Source organism: Neophocaena asiaeorientalis, unplaced genomic scaffold (assembly GCF_003031525.2).
Source record: "Neophocaena asiaeorientalis asiaeorientalis breed wild unplaced genomic scaffold, Neophocaena_asiaeorientalis_V1.1 scaffold198, whole genome shotgun sequence".
In the NCBI taxonomy this organism is placed as follows: Eukaryota; Metazoa; Chordata; class Mammalia; order Artiodactyla; family Phocoenidae; genus Neophocaena; species Neophocaena asiaeorientalis.
Genome location: NW_020175221.1, coordinates 7,100,162 through 7,117,608, shown reverse-complemented (window position 1 = coordinate 7,117,608; position 17,447 = coordinate 7,100,162). Strand labels below are relative to the sequence as shown.

Here is a 17,447-nt window from a genome sequence, read left to right as displayed (position 1 = left end):
GAGGGAGAGAGAGGGAGGGAGAGGGAGAGAGAGGGAGAGAGAGAGCGAGCACATGAGTGCAACACCTAGCTAGGATTTAATAAGTGCTTACTAAATGAAATTATTTTTATTGTTGTGCCTTCTCCTCAAACCAAATAATAGAACTTGGGGGAATTGTGCTTGTGTTGGAAAATTTATATACCAATTTCCACAGATATTTGAGTATGATACCACGTACTGTGTGGTCTGTGAGTTCTGAGATTAGGATGACACATTCCTGCTAGAGTGGTGACTCTACCTCCTGCCTGCTGATCCCTTGGCCACAGGGAACCTGAAATGCCCATGCAGCAGCTCTAGCTTACAGTTCAGTAAGACTCTTCCTGTTTTCTCTGGTGGAACCATTCTCTCTTTGGGAACCAAGACCTCCAAAACTGCAGAACCTATACTTGTAGTAGGGGTAGGAAGCACAGATTTCCCATGTGGGTCACTGGAAGTGATGGATGATATGTGGACCACCCTTGCTTGTATCCCTTGGTTCACAGACCCATGTACCACATGAAGATCTTTGATTCCTACTGAATGATATTCCATCCTCATAAAGAATCACTTCCAAGCTGTCCCTTTAGCTGTCCTTTCAGTGGACGGTTCCAGTTTGTCAGGCTGGCAACTTCTGGGTGTTGTGGTATGATATGGACCCCATGGTTGTGCACCTGCTGCAATACCACCTTTGCTGAAAGTGGATCCCCTGGCCTGATAGAATGTTATGTGGGGTCAAACACTATCAATTTGTATTACTTATTAGATGGTTTTAAAAGTCTTTGTATAAAGTTAAAAAGAGCTCTTTACTGAGGAAAAAGTCTAAATCGTAATAAAGCATTTGCCCAGTTGCCAGGATTTTTTTCTTTCTTAGTGGTACATAAAAGAATAGTTTCTTATATTTAAATGGTGTCTTAAATTTGAAATGGGGTATCTACATTCCCATCATCATCATCATAGGTAATTAATACTAGGTGGGTAAATACCTACCTAATTAGCAGGTAATATTCCTGCTGCCTATTTTTTTTTCCAACCAAATAATTTTATTTCCGGGACTTCCCTGGTGGCGCAGTGGTTAAGAATCCACCTGCCATTGCAGGGGACACGAGTTTGAGCCCTGGTCCGAGACGGTCCCACATGCCGTGGGGCAGCTAAGCCCGTGCGTCACAACTACTGAGCCTGTGCTCTAGAGCCCGCGAGCCACGACTACTGAGCCCACGTGCCACAACTACTGAAGCCCGAGCACCTAGAGCCTGTGCTCCGCAATAAGAGAAGCTGCTGCAATGAAAAGCCTGTGCACCGCAACAAAGAGTAGCCCCCGCTCGCCGCAACTAGAGAAAGCCTGCACGCAGCAATGAAGACCCAACACAGCCAACAATAAATAAACAAATAAAATTTTTTAAAATTTATTTTTATTTATTTCCTAACACGTGGCAAACATATGCATCCAGTACGTACTTATCTTGGACATTTATTGACAGATGACTTCCAAACTACAACTGTCTTGATATTTAAGCAGGAAGTTATCTTAGTTGATATGAAAGATGCTTTTAGATGGATAACAGTATGGATATATTGCATTGGTCACAGCAGCATTTGATTGATTAGTTCTATAAATTTAAAGCTTGGAAAAGTTACTACTTTTGCATCTAATGCTTTCAGACGAATAGGATGCAGCAATATCAACTTGTATTCCAGAGAAATTTCCTTAATTTTTCTGGTGATGGTACCACTTATCCCCGTCTGTTGGTATTGTGCAGGCAGATTCACATGGTGGTGGTAAAGCATCCACAATGGCTTTGGCAGCATCAGTATCACACTGGAAGGGGCTCTCAAACACTGTGGTATTCATGCAACTGATTCCTTTTCCATCAGTTTTCTAAGTCACTAATGCTCTCCAGTAGTCATGAGTGCTTTTAATAATATCAATTGCAAAGTCCTTATCTTTAAATTCTGCATTGAAAGCAAACTGGTTCTCAGGTTTTCCATCAGGAACCTTGTGCCTTCTAAACCAGTCCTCAGTAGCTTCCAGGTAGCCAGGTTTCAGCCGCTTGACATCATTAATATCATTATAATTGGCTGCATCAGGATCATCCACATTAATGGCAATGACTTTCCAGTCAGTTTCCCCTTCATCGATCATAGCCAGTATGCCCAGAACTTTCACCCTGATTATTTACCCTCTTGCACATACCTTGCTTCCAGTTTCACACACATCAATTGGATCATTGTCACCACAGCAGCCGGTGTGTTCACAATTGTGTCCTGGGTCTTCCCAAGTCTGAGGGATGGCACCATAGTTCCAGATACATCCTTTATAAGGGAACAAATTTGCAACATGACGGAGTTTTCCTTTTTTCACATCTTGTTTAATTGGGTTTAAAGGATCCTTTGTAGCAATCTCCATTTTTGCATTCGACCAGCGTGGTACTTCGACCACCATGTGGAACACATCCTTATCTGCATAAATTGGAATATCATGAAATGGAGATATATATTGTCCTTTTTCATTTTTGAGGAAGACTCAGTACTCGAGGGTGAAGGGTGTGGTGTGATCCTTGCTGCTGAAGCCGCTCATGATGCTGGAGACCAGCCGCCGCTGCTGCTGCTGCTGCTACAAAGCCACTCTATTTTTTTCTTTAATTTTAATTTTTGTTTTTTGGCTGTGTTGGGTCTTCGTTGCTGCACGTGGGGCTTTCTCTAGTTGTGGCGAGTGGGGCTACTCTTTGTTGTGGTGTGCGGGCTTCTCATTGTGGTGACCTCTCTTGTTGTGGAGCACGGGCTCTAGGTGCGCGGGCTCAGTAGTTGAAGCATGCAGGCTCTAGAGCACAGGCTCTGTAGTTGTGGTGCACTGACTTAGTTGCTCCACAGCATGTGGGATCTTCCCGGACCAGGGGTTGAACCTGTATGCCCTGCATTGGCAGGCAGATTTTTAACCACTGCGCCACCAGGGAAGTCCCATCTATTTTTTAAATTTACCCTGAAATAGGGAAGTGTTTGGCCAGATATTGGCCAGCCCAAATGACTAATGTATACTACCGTCAGTCAGTAGTATTTGTTGAGGACTTTTTATGAGCCATATTTGATTATAAGCCCTGGGGCTATATGATAAATAGGATAGAGTTCCTGACCTTGAGTTGTTTATATTCTTGAGTTCTTGATGACTTCTCAGTTGCTTTACTGTCTGCATTTAAATGTTACAAGTTGCCTATTATTCTGTCTAAAGTCCACTTTTTTCATTCTACATATTCACTGAACCATTGAAGCATCCATTTCCTTGGCTTGCACTTGTACCTGTTTACTCTCCCAAACTTAATACCTGTATCTTTTTTGATTGAACTATAGTTGGTTTACAATATTATATTAGTTTTAAGTGCTCAGTGTAGTAATTTAGTATTTTTGTAGAATATATTCCATACAAAGTTATTAGAAAATATGAAGTATATTCCTTGTACTGTACATTACATTTTTGTAACTTATTTATTTTATATCTAGTAGTTTGTAACTCTTAATCCTCTTCGCCTCCTTTACTCCTCTCTGAGCCCCCTCCCTTCTGGTGACCACTGGTTTGTTCTCAGTATCTGTGAGTCTATTCCTGTTTTGTTATATTTGTTCCTTTCTTTTATTTTTAGATTCCACGTATAAGTGAAAACATACAGTGTTTGTCATTCTCTGACTTATTTCACTAAGCATAATAATCTCCAGGTCCATCCATGTTGTTGCAAATGGCAAAATTTCATTCTTTTTTATGGCTTAGTAATATTCCATTGCATATACGTATACCCCACATCTTCTTTATCCATTCATCTGTTGATGGAAACCTAGGTTTTCATGCCTTGGCTATTGTAAATGATGCTGCTGTGAACATTGGGGTGCACATATCTTTTCAAATTAGTGTTTTTATTTTCTTTGGATATATACCCAGGAGTGGAATTGCTCCATACGATAGTTCTATTTTTAATTTTTTGAAAAACTTCCATACTGTTTTCTATAGTGGCTGTACCAATTTACATTCCCACCAGCAGTACACAAGGGTTCCCTTTTCTCCACATCTTGCCAACCCTTGTTATTTCTTGTCTTTTTGATAATAGCCATTCTGACAGGTGTGAGGTGGTATCTCATTGTGGTTTTGATTTGCATTTCCCTGATGATTAGTGATATTGAGCATCTTTTCATGTGCCAGGTGGCCATCTGTATGTCTTCTTTGGAAAACTGTCTATTCAGGTCCTCTGCCCAGTTTTAAAAATTGGGTTGTTTGTCTTGTACTGTGAAGGAAACCATGAAGAAACACAAAAAGACAATGTACTGGTTGGGAGAAGATAATTGCAGATGATATGTTCCATAAGGGATTAATATCCAAAATATGTAAAGATCTTCTACAACTTAATATCAAAAACAAACAACCCAATTATTACTTGTATGCTTAATCTCTCTCCTCAGCTCCAGACTTTTAGATTTAACTCTTTAGGATTGTTTTTCCTCTTAGATGAATTAACCGGTAACTCATGTTCATCAAGTTCAAAATTGAACCTATTCTTCAGCTCCCTCTTTCCTTTCCAGTTTTCCTTATTGGCATTGTGGTCTTTGGCAGCCAGAGTTCTTTGAATCATGTTGATTCCTCCCTCATAGTCCTTTAATTCTGCCCTTCAAAAGTGTTCAACTTGGCAGTTATCTCTAAAATATTTCAAATTCATTAGTTTCTTTATTTCCCACCTTATTTTAGGTCCTTTTCAGTTTCCCTCTGCTCATTGGTAGTAGCTTTCTTTCTAACCTGTCTCCCTGCCTGTAGTTTCATTTTTATGCTGGTAAAAATTCCAAAACAAAGTCTGATCTTTATAGCCATTTATTTAAGATAAACCCTCCCATGTCTTTCCATCTCCACAGACTAACCAACTTTCAAATTCTTTTACACAAGACAACTTCTGCCTCATTTGCCACTTTTTTACCTGGACCGATGTATTTCTGGCTTATTTAGACTATTTCCTATCAGTCACACAAGCCAAATTCTGTTTCTCCTCATTATTTATCCTGTGTCTTCTTATGCATTGAGTGCCTTTCCCTAGTCATCATTTTTTCACATTCTTGCTTGCTGCTTCCTTAGATCAAGCTTCAAACTTGAAGACTCTTTAACAGACATCATTTCATCCATTTCCTGCCAGTCTTGTGAAAGAATCCTGTATCTTGTGAAAGAAACTATTTAAAACACTTTTCATGTTTCTTGGAATGTAGTTAGGTTCAATAGATATTAACTATTGTAACACTGGATTATTATAGTAAATCATTAAATAATTAAAATACGTAAACACTAACCTATATAAATATTTTAGATTATAGTAATTATTTTTTAATGCAATTATATTTATGCTACCTGATATGAGCACCTCAGAGGCAGAGACCATCACATTCATCTTTATACACGCAGTGCCTTGTACCATGTATGCCTGACACGAGGCACTCAGAATATGTTTTCATGAGTGTAAAGGATGATTGACAATTAAGACTTGCAGATGATCTCAAGGTTTGAGAGGGTTCTTGTCTCTAGAGGTAGTATATCAACAGTGTTTTTCTTTTATGGTAAGAGAGCAGATGAAGAGAGAGAAGCAGCAGTGATTTATTAAGATTATGGATTTACTGAGTTTGAACTATTTTCTTGATATGCTAGGAGGTGGCTAGAAAGTAAGGGACTGCTACATAGGAGAGTATATACATGACTGCTACATGACCTTCCCTTTTTTTCCTTCCAGACTTGCTCTGTAATTGGCAATTCCTCTTCTCCCTACTCCATGTTCCTGGGTGATCTAGAGCAGGGCTTCTTAATTGTATGCTGTCAGTGAGTTGTGTGTGTGTCAAGATGCTGATACCCCCAACCTTTGGGGTGAGCCTCCACAACTTGGTGTGGCCCTGGCCCCTAGTCTCTTCACATCATCTCATTTTTTTGCCCAGTTATGCTGTACAAATATTATCATTTTCTATGTTTGTCATGTTACAAAAAGCACTGACTTAAGATCTGGTTTGCTTCTAATACTTCATTTGAATTATACTAATTTGACAACTAATATTTTCAGGAAACAACTTCTAGAAATAACATACATGAAAGCAATGAATGAAAAACAGAATTTCTGTTGTAGGGTTACATTTTAATTTTTAATAAAAAAATTCCTGCTTGTAGTCTGATACTTAGCATACTTTTTTTTATTGTTATATACACGTTTTATATAGTTCTGTATGGTGAGCACATCCACTTGAAATTACTTATCCATAATTTGACACAGACTTTTTCACTAGTAGTTGTTAAGTATTTTGCAAAATCTTAACATTTAATACTGATATTTGAAAGTAGTACTTGGATGATGTAAGTATCCACCTTCTCTTATTATAGCTGTTATAATCTGGCTTATTAATATTGAGGTAACACTTGCAGGAATTCAGTGAATATTATGAGTATTAATGGAAGAGGATAAGTTAAGTAATACTCTCTTGTCTTTCAAGGTTGGCTGGGGAGTTTTTAAAGTCGGATTATTTGTTTGTTGCTGTTGGACAAGTGGGTGGAGCATGTAGAGATGTTCAGCAGACCATTCTCCAAGTTGGCCAGTACTCAAAAAGAGAAAAACTTGTCGAAATTCTACGAAACATAGGTACCTTACATTGATATAATTATCTTTTGTTATGATTTTGATTTTTACAAAAATGACTTCTGGAAATGACTTTAAACATTATTTGGCATAAGTTAAATAAATAAGTTTTCACTGTTTCCTCTTTCTCTAAAGCTCTTTTTTTTATGATTCGATATTTTGGGTAAGTGATGTAGCAGTATAATCCTTTCTTCTCCATAAATGTTAAAAATAGGAAGAATTTGAGACTTTGTTTGAACAGTGTTTGACAAAAAACTATTCCAGCAGAAATACATATTTTCTTGTTTTAGAAAATAGAAAGGAAGAGTAACATATCTACATCAAGCTCTGTTTACTCCACTAAAAGTGAAATCTTTGTTGTATTTCTACTTCCCAGTTTCTGCTCTCTAAGGCTTCCTGTATTCATAGTTCAAAGAATTTTGGAGATAGAAGGGACTTTAAAGATCTAGTTCTGTTCCTTCACAATGTTGCTGAGAAATCTATCTCTTTCCCCTCAAAAAAAATTTTTTTCAATAGATAGTTGTATTTCTTTGATTGAGATAGCTTTAGTTTGTGCCTTGAAATAAAATTTTCTAATATGGCCTTTTTTTTTTTTTTTTTTTTTTTACTTTGCATGGAAATGTCATGCCATATATCCTAGTATTTTACATATTTTTGTTCATATAATTACCTCTTTTTCTAATTGTTAACTTAAATCTGCTAGCTTTCCTCTTCTGCCTTTAAAGTGTGTAGGTTTCATTATTTCCTAGTAGTATATACCATCTGTCTTTTTCATAATTTTAAATGAACAGGTGTCAAAGATTTTGTTGAGCTCATTAATTACAAAGGGAGCTAGTAAGATGTTACAGCCAATTCTAAGGAGAATTCAAAGAACACATTTATGTTTATTTATTTATATTTTTTTGGCTGTGTTGGGTCTTAGTTGAGGCATGCAGGATCTTTCATTGTGGCACGTGAGCTTCTCTTTAGCGTGCGGGTCTTTTCTTCTCTAGTTGTGGCGTGCGAGCTCCAGAGCACATGGGCTCTGTAGTTTGCGGCATGTGGGCTCTCTCGTTGAGGCACATGGGCTCGGTAGTTGTGGTGCGCAGGCTTAGTTGCCCCACGGCATATGGGCTCTTAGTTCCCCGACCAGGGATTGAACCTGTGTCCCCTGCATTGGAAGGCGGATTCTTTACCACTGGACCACCAGGGAAGTCCCCAAAGAACACATTTATGTGTAGGATATCAGGAAAGCTAAGATGGATTTACAAATAGATGCAAAAGTGGTCAGTATCCACAAAGCAATAATCAATTACATTTGAGGGAAAATTTTCATTTGTATTTTTATTGATAAGAATCATTTGCATTGCTCTCAGTTGCAATAGAGGTATAAAAAAATAAAGACAGTAAAAGACACAGACAACCCTTAAGGGTTTGCTCATCAGTGATCATCTTTGCTCTTTTCTTGAAAAACAAACACACATATGGTTTATATTTCTTGGTCACTGTTACTCCAAGTGTAGTCTCAACCACTTATGTTAATTACTTTAACTGTAGTAACTTCTATTTCAGAGAGTAAACTAGAGGCAGGGATGGACAGTTGAGAGATGTCATACACAAACATTGTAACTGACTACCAGAGCTCATGAACTTTCTATACCACACATATATCTTTCTACACCACACATATTCTTTTACACTTAAAGTAGCAAAATTGACCGGGGCATGAACCTGCGTCCCCTGCATCAGCAGGCGGACTCTCAACCACTGTGCCACCAGGGAAGCCCGAGTAGGTTCATTAATATGACTCAAAGATATTGCCTCTCTATAGTATATGAAAAATAACAAGCAAAAGGATATAAACTTATGTTTAGTAATTAATGTTTGAGAATTCAATCCTATATTCAGTGATTATTGAGTTAATTAACTCAATATAGTCTACTATTTTAAGTTATCTAAAGCCAAAGATCTTGGAAATTATCTTTCAGATGACAGTATACAAAACGGTAGATAGTGTTGAATAGTCAGTTTAGTTGAACACAGATTTACAGTTTCATACACTTAAACAAAACATTATGGAGAATGTTAGTTATTTTGACTGGCAAATCTCTATACATTAAGAAAAACCCAAGTAAAATAAGATACATGTTTGTTTTCTACTTAACACTGATAAATTCGAGAAAATACATTTGTATTTTTAAAACCGAGTAAGTTAGTCTTGTTTACCAAAGATTTCACTTAATTATGGGAACTTGGAATCTTAAAATATTTCTGCTTTAGCTCCTATAGGAAGAATTTTTTTTAAGTTTAATATAGTTAAAGTATTATGAGTCAATTTCTTTTATTTTCCAGGAATTTTAGGAGTATTTATCTCTATAAATTCTCTAATTTATCTCTGTAAACCAATCAGAATTGAGCTCCTTTAAGAGACTTTATAATTTGTTAATACTCTCCATAGAGTATTAACATAATGCTTATACATAGTGGTGGGTAAAGCCCTTTCTGAATTATAAGTACATGAAGAGCTTATAGCTTCATTTCTACCACTTCAGCCACAGGTAAAGAGTAAACACAGAAATACAAAAAAATTGCAATCTAACTACCAAAGCTAGAATTCTTTTTAGATTCTTAATTGATTTTAGTTCACAATGGACTAATAGTCAAAAAAGGCTAACAAGATGAATTGTCTATTATTTTTCACGCAACAAAATATGTAACTATAATTCATTAATCCATTTACAAAGATCACCAGATAGTCTGCTTATAAAACTAAATTTGCATTATTGCTGCCACCAAAGGGGTATAGCTTATTGTCTGAAGGAGAAAAAATACCAAATCAGTAGAGGAAAAAAACTAGAGAAGTGTCAGGGGAGTTAAATTTTTTATTACCATTTGGGATTCACAGTGGGAACCAAGAAAAGATGAAATCGAGGCTTTAAGCTGCACAGTAGTATTAGGTAACTGACTATCAAATTTATCAGTTTTGGCATTGGGCATCTTGTTGGATTGAAAGGTAATTTTTGATAAAACATAAAATCATTACTCTCTGATAAATAAAATGACTATGTCTCAAGGATATAACTCATTTATTACTGTAAGAATCAGTTGCTCTATTGATTTCCTACCTGGTTGTCTAATAGATAGCTGTGATTTACTGATAATTAAATATCACCTCTAAACCTTCCTTTCTTACAGTCCTCCTATCTCACTTAGTGTTTGTTCCATTCTTCCAGTTGCTCAGACAGAAAATCTGAGGAATCCTTGAATTCTTTCTCCAGTGTGCACATCTGATCTGTTAGCAAAATCCTCTTGTTTCTATCTAGCATCAAAGTATATCAGAACCGGGCTTCCCTGGTGGCACAGTGGTTGAGAGTCTGCCTGCCGATGCAGGGGACGCGGGTTCATGCCCCGGTCCGGGAAGATCCCACATGCCGCAGAGCAGCTGGGCCTGTGAGTCATGACCGCTGAGCCTGCGCGTCCGGAGCCTGTGCTCCGCAACGGGAGAGGCCACAACAGTGAGAGGCCCGCGTACCGCAAAAATAAAATAAAATAAAATAAAAAGTATATCAGAACCCATCAGCTGCTCAGTTAAAACAAAGATCAGATCTTTCCACTTCTCTTCTCCAAACCCAGTGGCTTCCCTTCTCAAAGTAAAGATCTTTCAATGGTTTTCAAGGCCCTTCATTCATGATATGGCCTCCATTACCCCTCTGTCTTCAAATCCTACTGCTCTCCCTTGCTCATCCTATTCCAGGCACACTTTGCTCGTTACTATTCCCCACACATAGCAGACATGGTTCTGCCTCATTGCCTTTGTTCTTGATGTTCCCTCTGCCTAGAATATAAAAACCGCATGGGGACCTCTTTTCTGTTTTGTTTTGTTTTTTTTTTCTTTGAGCACACCAAGAACACCCATACCTTAGATCCGATCCTTTATATTTGTTCTTACCCTCTGGCTTGTAATACTGTTTCCTCGGGTATCTGAATAGTTCACTTATTTTAGTAATATCTCTACTCAGATGTCATCTAATTAGAGAGGGTACATCAGTCCACTTGGGCCCTTTATTCTGATTTTTTTTCTTTTTTAGACTTAATGCATAATATTTGTTATTTGCCTCCCCACAGTGAGTGCAGGGGCTTTGTTTTATTGCTGTGTTTTCAACACCTAGAATAGTTACTGGCATCTACTAGGCACTAAATATTTGTTGAATAAATGAAGCCAGCTCATAGGAAGATGGGGGAGTGGGATTATGAAATGTAATACCTTCTTACTTTAAGGCTATAAATATCTTTCCTGTCTAACATTTTATAGAAAAGTTCCTTGTGTGGAAATGTCTCTGGCCCATGCTTGAATTTCAGCCAATTAAGTACTTACAAAATAACAAGTAAATATTCTTTAATGCGTTAAGGCCCTGGGATAATTTTCTGTATATATAAGATACTTTGGGGATTAAGGGGTTTGAATTAAGAGATAATGTTGGAACATGGAATATTGTAGAGTTTGTCAGCCCTGGGTTGGATGCCATTATTATGAATACCTCTGGTAGTCAAGGTAGAATAAAAGATTCTATGATCTTGGGAAGTAAAGAACAAAGGCATTTATTTATAGAGAGGGAAATGAAGGGCCTGAGACAAATTTGTGGAACTGTTAAGAGTTGGCAGGTAGATATCATTTATCTTTCCCTAAGTCTCTACTTCTTGGTTGGCTTAGGAAGGCAAAGGGCAAGCTGATTTTTTTTTTTTAGTCCTAAAGTAGGAAAAAGTCCTTGTCTCTCTATCTTTGACATTCATCCATTCAGGAAATATTTGAGTTACTATTACCTATTAGGCCTCAGTCTAGGTGCTAGGAATACAGTGGTGGATGAGACAGTTTCCTACTCACCCTACCCTTTTCTTTTCTTTTCCTAATTTTGTAGTTTGAATGTTAATCATTGTTTCATTGTCTTGTAGGAGATGAAAGAACTATGGTCTTTGTTGAAACCAAGAAAAAAGCAGATTTTATTGCCACTTTTCTTTGTCAAGAAAAAATATCAACAACAAGTATTCATGGGTGAGTAGATTGATATGATTTCCTAGTAAGGAGGTAACTATGTTTGTCATTTGTTAAGAAATGTCAGTATATTTAGTATAAAATCCTAGAATTAAGATCTCAAGATCTAAACTGTTATTCTTCATCTTCATTTTAAGTTTTTATAAGAACCAAGTGGCGGGGATGGGCGAGTTAAAGGTGTGTCTTAGACTTCTTATTATGAGGATTGGTAACTTCTCAAGACATCTATTTAAAAGGCTCTTTGATAGTTAGAGCTAGGTGTTTCTTCAGCTGAATCTAATCTTTCTGACTAATCAGTGAATATATAGAATTTGGAGATTATGCTCTTTAAAAAGCAGCAATTTTTTTTTCTTTTTTTACTGCTCAATCGACAGTACTGTATTATTCTCCATCTGAAAAAAAAATCACTCAGAATTAAATAAGAAAAGTTTCAAGACAAACTTTAAAAGGCACTCAACAACTATGTGGAATTGGCTTTGCCTCTGCAGGTTGTTTGGGTACATCCTTAATATGACAAAACTTGTCACACTCTTCCACGTTCTTAAATGTTGGTAAAGGGGCTAGACTAGAAAATGACATTCATAGTTGCCAAAATCTTTCTCATACATCAGGGCATGCCAACGACCCCACTTCTTCTCAGGTAAGAACACCACCTCCATCTTGGTCCTCTTTCGGGGGCTGGACTCCACCTCTCTCTCTGCCATGTTGAGCCCCGCTTGGAACCACTACGGCTCCCAGCGCTGTTGTGGTGGAACCTCTCGGGCCCCCGGCCCCCACCCACACTCAAAAAGCAGCAATTTTTGAGGTGGCATTCTGATCAAGTAGTATATTTTTTGTCAGGACTAGAAAGAGATTATTAATAGGTAAGGTTTGATGTTTGTCATATTTGAGTTTGTATCTTGGCTCTGTGTATTAGCTGTCACCTTACCTCATCTGCAAATGGGGTTAATTGTCCTAACCTCAAAGTATTATTATGAGAATCAAATTAAATTATGACTTGAATGGAATTAGTATAATACTTGGTATGTAAGAAGTAGACATTAATGTTAAATGTTGCTATTTTTTACTGTTATTAAAAAGAAATTTATGTGTCGAACTTCAATGTTTCTTTTAAATAATTTTCTTAAGTGCTGTCCTAATACATACTTTTATCTTCTTTCAAGTGATCGAGAACAGAGAGAGAGAGAACAAGCCCTTGGAGATTTCCGCTGTGGAAAGTGCCTAGCTCTTGTTGCTACTTCAGTAGCTGCCCGAGGGCTGGATATTGAAAATGTTCAGCATGTTATCAATTTTGATCTCCCTTCTACCATTGATGAATATGTTCATCGAATTGGGCGTACTGGTCGTTGTGGAAATACTGGCAGAGCTATTTCCTTTTTTGATCCTGAATCAGATGGCCATTTAGCACAGCCTCTAGTGAAAGTACTGTCAGATGTAAGTTTTTAATTTTTTTAAAAAATGTTATTTATTTATGGCTTGTTGTGCTATTGTGAAGTAACTATAACATTCAATAATTTACCTATTCCATTATTTTCATCCCTGGAAAAATAATAGTTCTCTAAAAGTTTTATATACATATTATATAGTATTGGTCTTAAAGGTGAGTTTGAGATTTATGCTCAGACACCTTCCTTTCCCAATTCTGCTGGCATTTTAAATTCTAATATGGGATCTTCTGAGATTTTTGTAGGAATTCTTTATTTTTTGAATTCTGACCACATTATTAAGTAAGAAAATAATAGAGGTGTGGTTGCATATCTTTTCTGTTGTCAGTTTATAGGCAACATCATTTTTATACAGAAACAGTGAGCATACTAATCATTAAATATTTATGCTTATTCATTGAAGTGAAGAGCTTTGTTTTTCCACTTGCCAAAACTATTGGCTTAAAGTTTTCTTGAAATCCTCTGTGCATTTAGGCTTTCCAGGTTTATACGTACCGTTTTTCAAATGGATTGGAGTCAGTTGGAATGAAATTTTTTATATATTTGGGGAAGACATGGTAGAAAGCTTGAATCTCAGTCTAGGCAGTATAACTTTAAAGCTACATAAAATTAAATGTTTGTTTGTTTGTTTCTTTTTTTTTTTTTTTTTTAAAGAATTACCAGGGCAAGAGCTCTTTGAACACAGCACGGTTTTCTTCTTCACAAGCTCCTAATCCAGTAGATGATGAGTCATGGGATTAAAGCTAAAACAACCTTCAAGTTTGTGGTACAGTTTTGATGCGGAGAAGAAAATAGTTTTGATTTTTGATTTTTTTAATAGAAGTATGAAACCTGACACTCTTGTTTCTCCTGTCTTCTGTTCTTACTCCCACCCTTAAAAAGACATCCTTGCTGACTAGTTATGTGAAATGCTAAAACTTACAACGTTGCAGTTACTGATACAAATGGTGTTAACTGGAAAGATTAAAGCATTCTAAATGTCTTGCTTATTTTTACTGTATTCTTCAGGAGTTTTAGACGTATTTTATGTCTAAATGCCATGTCTTAGTATAGTGTTTATTGATCCTATAACAAACAGGACAAACGATACACTTTTGGTTAAAAATTATTGAGTCCTATTTTTACTTAAAAGGAGCCTTTAAACAGTAGTGAGTCACTGAAATATAATGACATGATTTTCATGACAAATAGACAAGCTTTTAAAAGTAATTTTGATTTTATATCATCAGATACGTGATGAACATAGTTAAATGTTTGCAATGTGAGCTCTGTACTCAATGATACAACTGTTTGTAGTTATACTATATAGACATTCCTTGAAAATAAAGGATGAAACTCTTTTCCCCCTAAGTTTTCCGACAGCACTTTTAATTTTTCTTGTTACAGGTCATAGTTCTCAACTCCTGTCTTTTGAAATTTTATTGAGTCTTGTGAAACCAATGAAGTGAACAAAAAGTCATATAAGTTGAATATAATATACATTAATACACAGATGTAATAATGAATGTCATTCTTTGAACTCAAACTATATCAATAAAAAACACTGCTGTTCACTGTTATAATTTTTTGATATTTTAATATTGAGGGAAAGTACTCTGTTTTTTTCATTTACCATTATATATTTTAAACTTACTATGTCTAGAATGTAAGAAATTCTTAATAAATCATTAAATGAGTGAGCCAAAACATTAGGACATAAAACAAGTGAGATGTAAATATTTAGGGGGACAAAAATAACCAGTTTCAAATGTATGTTTTTATTGCTTAAAATACAGAGCAACATTTCCCCAACATATATGTCTTGTTATAGGAATTTGGTTAATAAATGAAGCATCACATATGAAAAGAGGAGTGGAATATTCAACAGGTTCTGTTGGGATAACTAGTTAGATGCCTACCCCATGCCATATTAAAAATAAGCCCTATGTGAATTACATAAAAAATTACAACTACAGAAAAATACAGTTAAATATTAAACCTTTGAATTGGGAATGAGAGTTGACATTAAGCTCAAAGGACAGAAATCATGATGGAAACAACAAACAGATTTGATCACAAAAGAATTAGTTGCTTATGTAAAAGGGTTAAACAGTAGACAAGGAAAAGTATTACTGTGACTACAGTGGATTATCAGTGTATAGTTATTTATATGTGGATATTTAGGAATTCTATTAGTCCAATGCGCAAAGAACAGGCAACTCAAAAAGGGAGGTTCAATTTTAAAAAACATGGGACAGGAATTCCCTTGTGGTCCAGGAATTCCCTTGTGGTCCAGTGGTTAGGACTCTGTGCTTTCACTGCCAGGGGCCTGGGTTTGATCCCTGGTCAGGGGAACTAAGATCCCACAAGCTGGAAAAAAGAAACAAAAGGGGAAATATTTAACTTGTACTGTTAATCTCACTTCTGGGAAAGGCTAATTTCCAGTTTGTTTTGTTTACAAAGAGCATTTATAAGTCATTTCTTTTTTTTTTTTTTTTCATTTCCTCAAAGAGCTTCTTGGTCATAGCCTGATTGCCTTAAAACTTTTTTGAATTTGCTTGATTTGTCAGATTTACCATAATAGCATTACTGAAACAAATGTAAAAAGAGAAAGAAAATCATACATGATCCTACCATCATTATAAACCAACTGTAAATGTTCCAGTGTTCAGTTACTTTCCTTATTTCTAGGTATAGATTTGAATAAGTTCTTTTAAAAATATCAGAGTAATGGATACACATATGACTAGAAAATAAAATTCTATAGAAAGACTAATAATAGAAAGCAATATTCTGCTGTCTCTCCCTTTTTTTTTTTTTTTTTTGCGGTACACGGGCCTCTCACTGTTGTGGCCTCTCCCGTTGCAGAGCACAGGCTCCGGACGTGCAGGCTCAGCGGCCATGGCTCACGGGCCCAGCCGCTGCACGGCATGTGGGATCTTCCCGGACCAGGGCATGAACCCATGTCCCCTGCATCGGCAGGCGGACTTTCAACCACTGCGCCACCAGGGAAGCCCGCCTCTGCCTTTCTAAATTGCTATTCCACATCCCACAAATACCTTTAATCATTTACAATGGTTGCCATCATATCTTTTGTTTTTGTCTCACCAAGTTCAGACTTCTATTGACTTCGTGTGTGATAGATAAAGATCACTCACCTCACTCTTACTTCCTTGGTAACTTTATTATGTTTTTCAAGTTTTATTGAGATATAATTGTTATACATCACTATATAAGCTGAAGGTGCATAATGAGCATAATGGTTTGGCTTACACTGTATTGTGAAATGATTACTGCGGTAATCATCATCTTATATAGTATATAAAATAAGAAAGCAAAAGAAGAAAAAAAATCGTAACTTTAATATAGTTAGAAGTACACTTTGTGAGATGATTGATAAAGGCACCCTTTTCCTTCCCTCTATTTCTGTTTTTATATTACAGCATCTGTAAACTATACATTTACATTTCCAAAGTTAATATTTGCATTCTATTCTATAACAAAAAGTCTCCCTTGTTATATCTACAGGTTGATTCTAAAATTGGAAATCAATAGACAAGGTTTACATTATACAAATATTGTTCTCTGAATGGGCCAGTTAACATAGTCTGATTATCTTTACTATTTTTCCAATTTTGTCACCTCTGTGTTTCAAGGGAGAATTATTATAATTATTATAAATGCCAGGGTCAAGTGAAAATTTATCAAAACCATTTCACATACCAGTTTGCTTTAACCTTGGGCCATACTCTTAGAGCAATTTATTTACCCTGTAGTTTGATTGTCTTTCTTTTTTCTTGTTGGGAGAAGAAACATGCCCTTTTCATCATATTATTACCTTTCTGGGTTCAAAGTTAGTATTGTCTGGAAGCTATATCCTCAAATATGTTGGTGGTGTTAACTTTTATGAATGGACATTTTAATTTTGGCGAGTACTTGGTGTGCTTTGCAGATCCCTGGGAGTGTGTTGTATTTCTTTGATAATTTTTCCTAAGCTTTCTCTGTTCTTTCTTTATGGAACTTCTATTAATTTTGCTAGAACTGCAAAATTAATCTCTAAATCTCCTATCGTTCATGTTTTTTCATCTTTTTGCTTATGTTGTGGTAGAATACTTACCATCTTTAAACGCGTTTAAAACATTTTTAGCAATTTTATTTCCAATCTTATTTTGTTTTTCTAAATGTTGCTTAATAATGAATGTTCTCCTTTACTAATACTTGTTTAATCCTTGTAATTTAACCTGAGAAATCTTTTTTTTTTGCATTAAGCATTTGTTTTCCTGCTGCTTGGCATCAGAAATCTTAAGCCTTTGTCAGCTTCTAAGTTGTATGTATATTGAATGCTGG

The 17,447-nt window shown here is 36.2% G+C and overlaps 1 protein-coding gene and 1 pseudogene across 1 annotated transcript in view; one reads left to right on the top strand and one right to left on the bottom strand.

The window, feature by feature from the left end:
* The window catches only part of DDX4 (DEAD-box helicase 4), a 62,804-nt gene extending 48,333 nt beyond the window's left edge, over nucleotides 1-14,471 (top strand). Inside the window, exons 18-21 of the mRNA XM_024765378.1 lie at nucleotides 6,505-6,650; nucleotides 11,577-11,676; nucleotides 12,840-13,110; nucleotides 13,776-14,471. Of these exons, the coding sequence (XP_024621146.1) occupies nucleotides 6,505-6,650; nucleotides 11,577-11,676; nucleotides 12,840-13,110; nucleotides 13,776-13,862 (604 nt within the window). The 3' untranslated portion in view covers nucleotides 13,863-14,471. The remainder of the gene's footprint in view (nucleotides 1-6,504; nucleotides 6,651-11,576; nucleotides 11,677-12,839; nucleotides 13,111-13,775) is intronic.
* On the bottom strand, nucleotides 1,724-2,608 carry LOC112413397 (inorganic pyrophosphatase pseudogene; annotated as a pseudogene).
* Nucleotides 14,472-17,447: the final 2,976 nt, after the last annotated feature.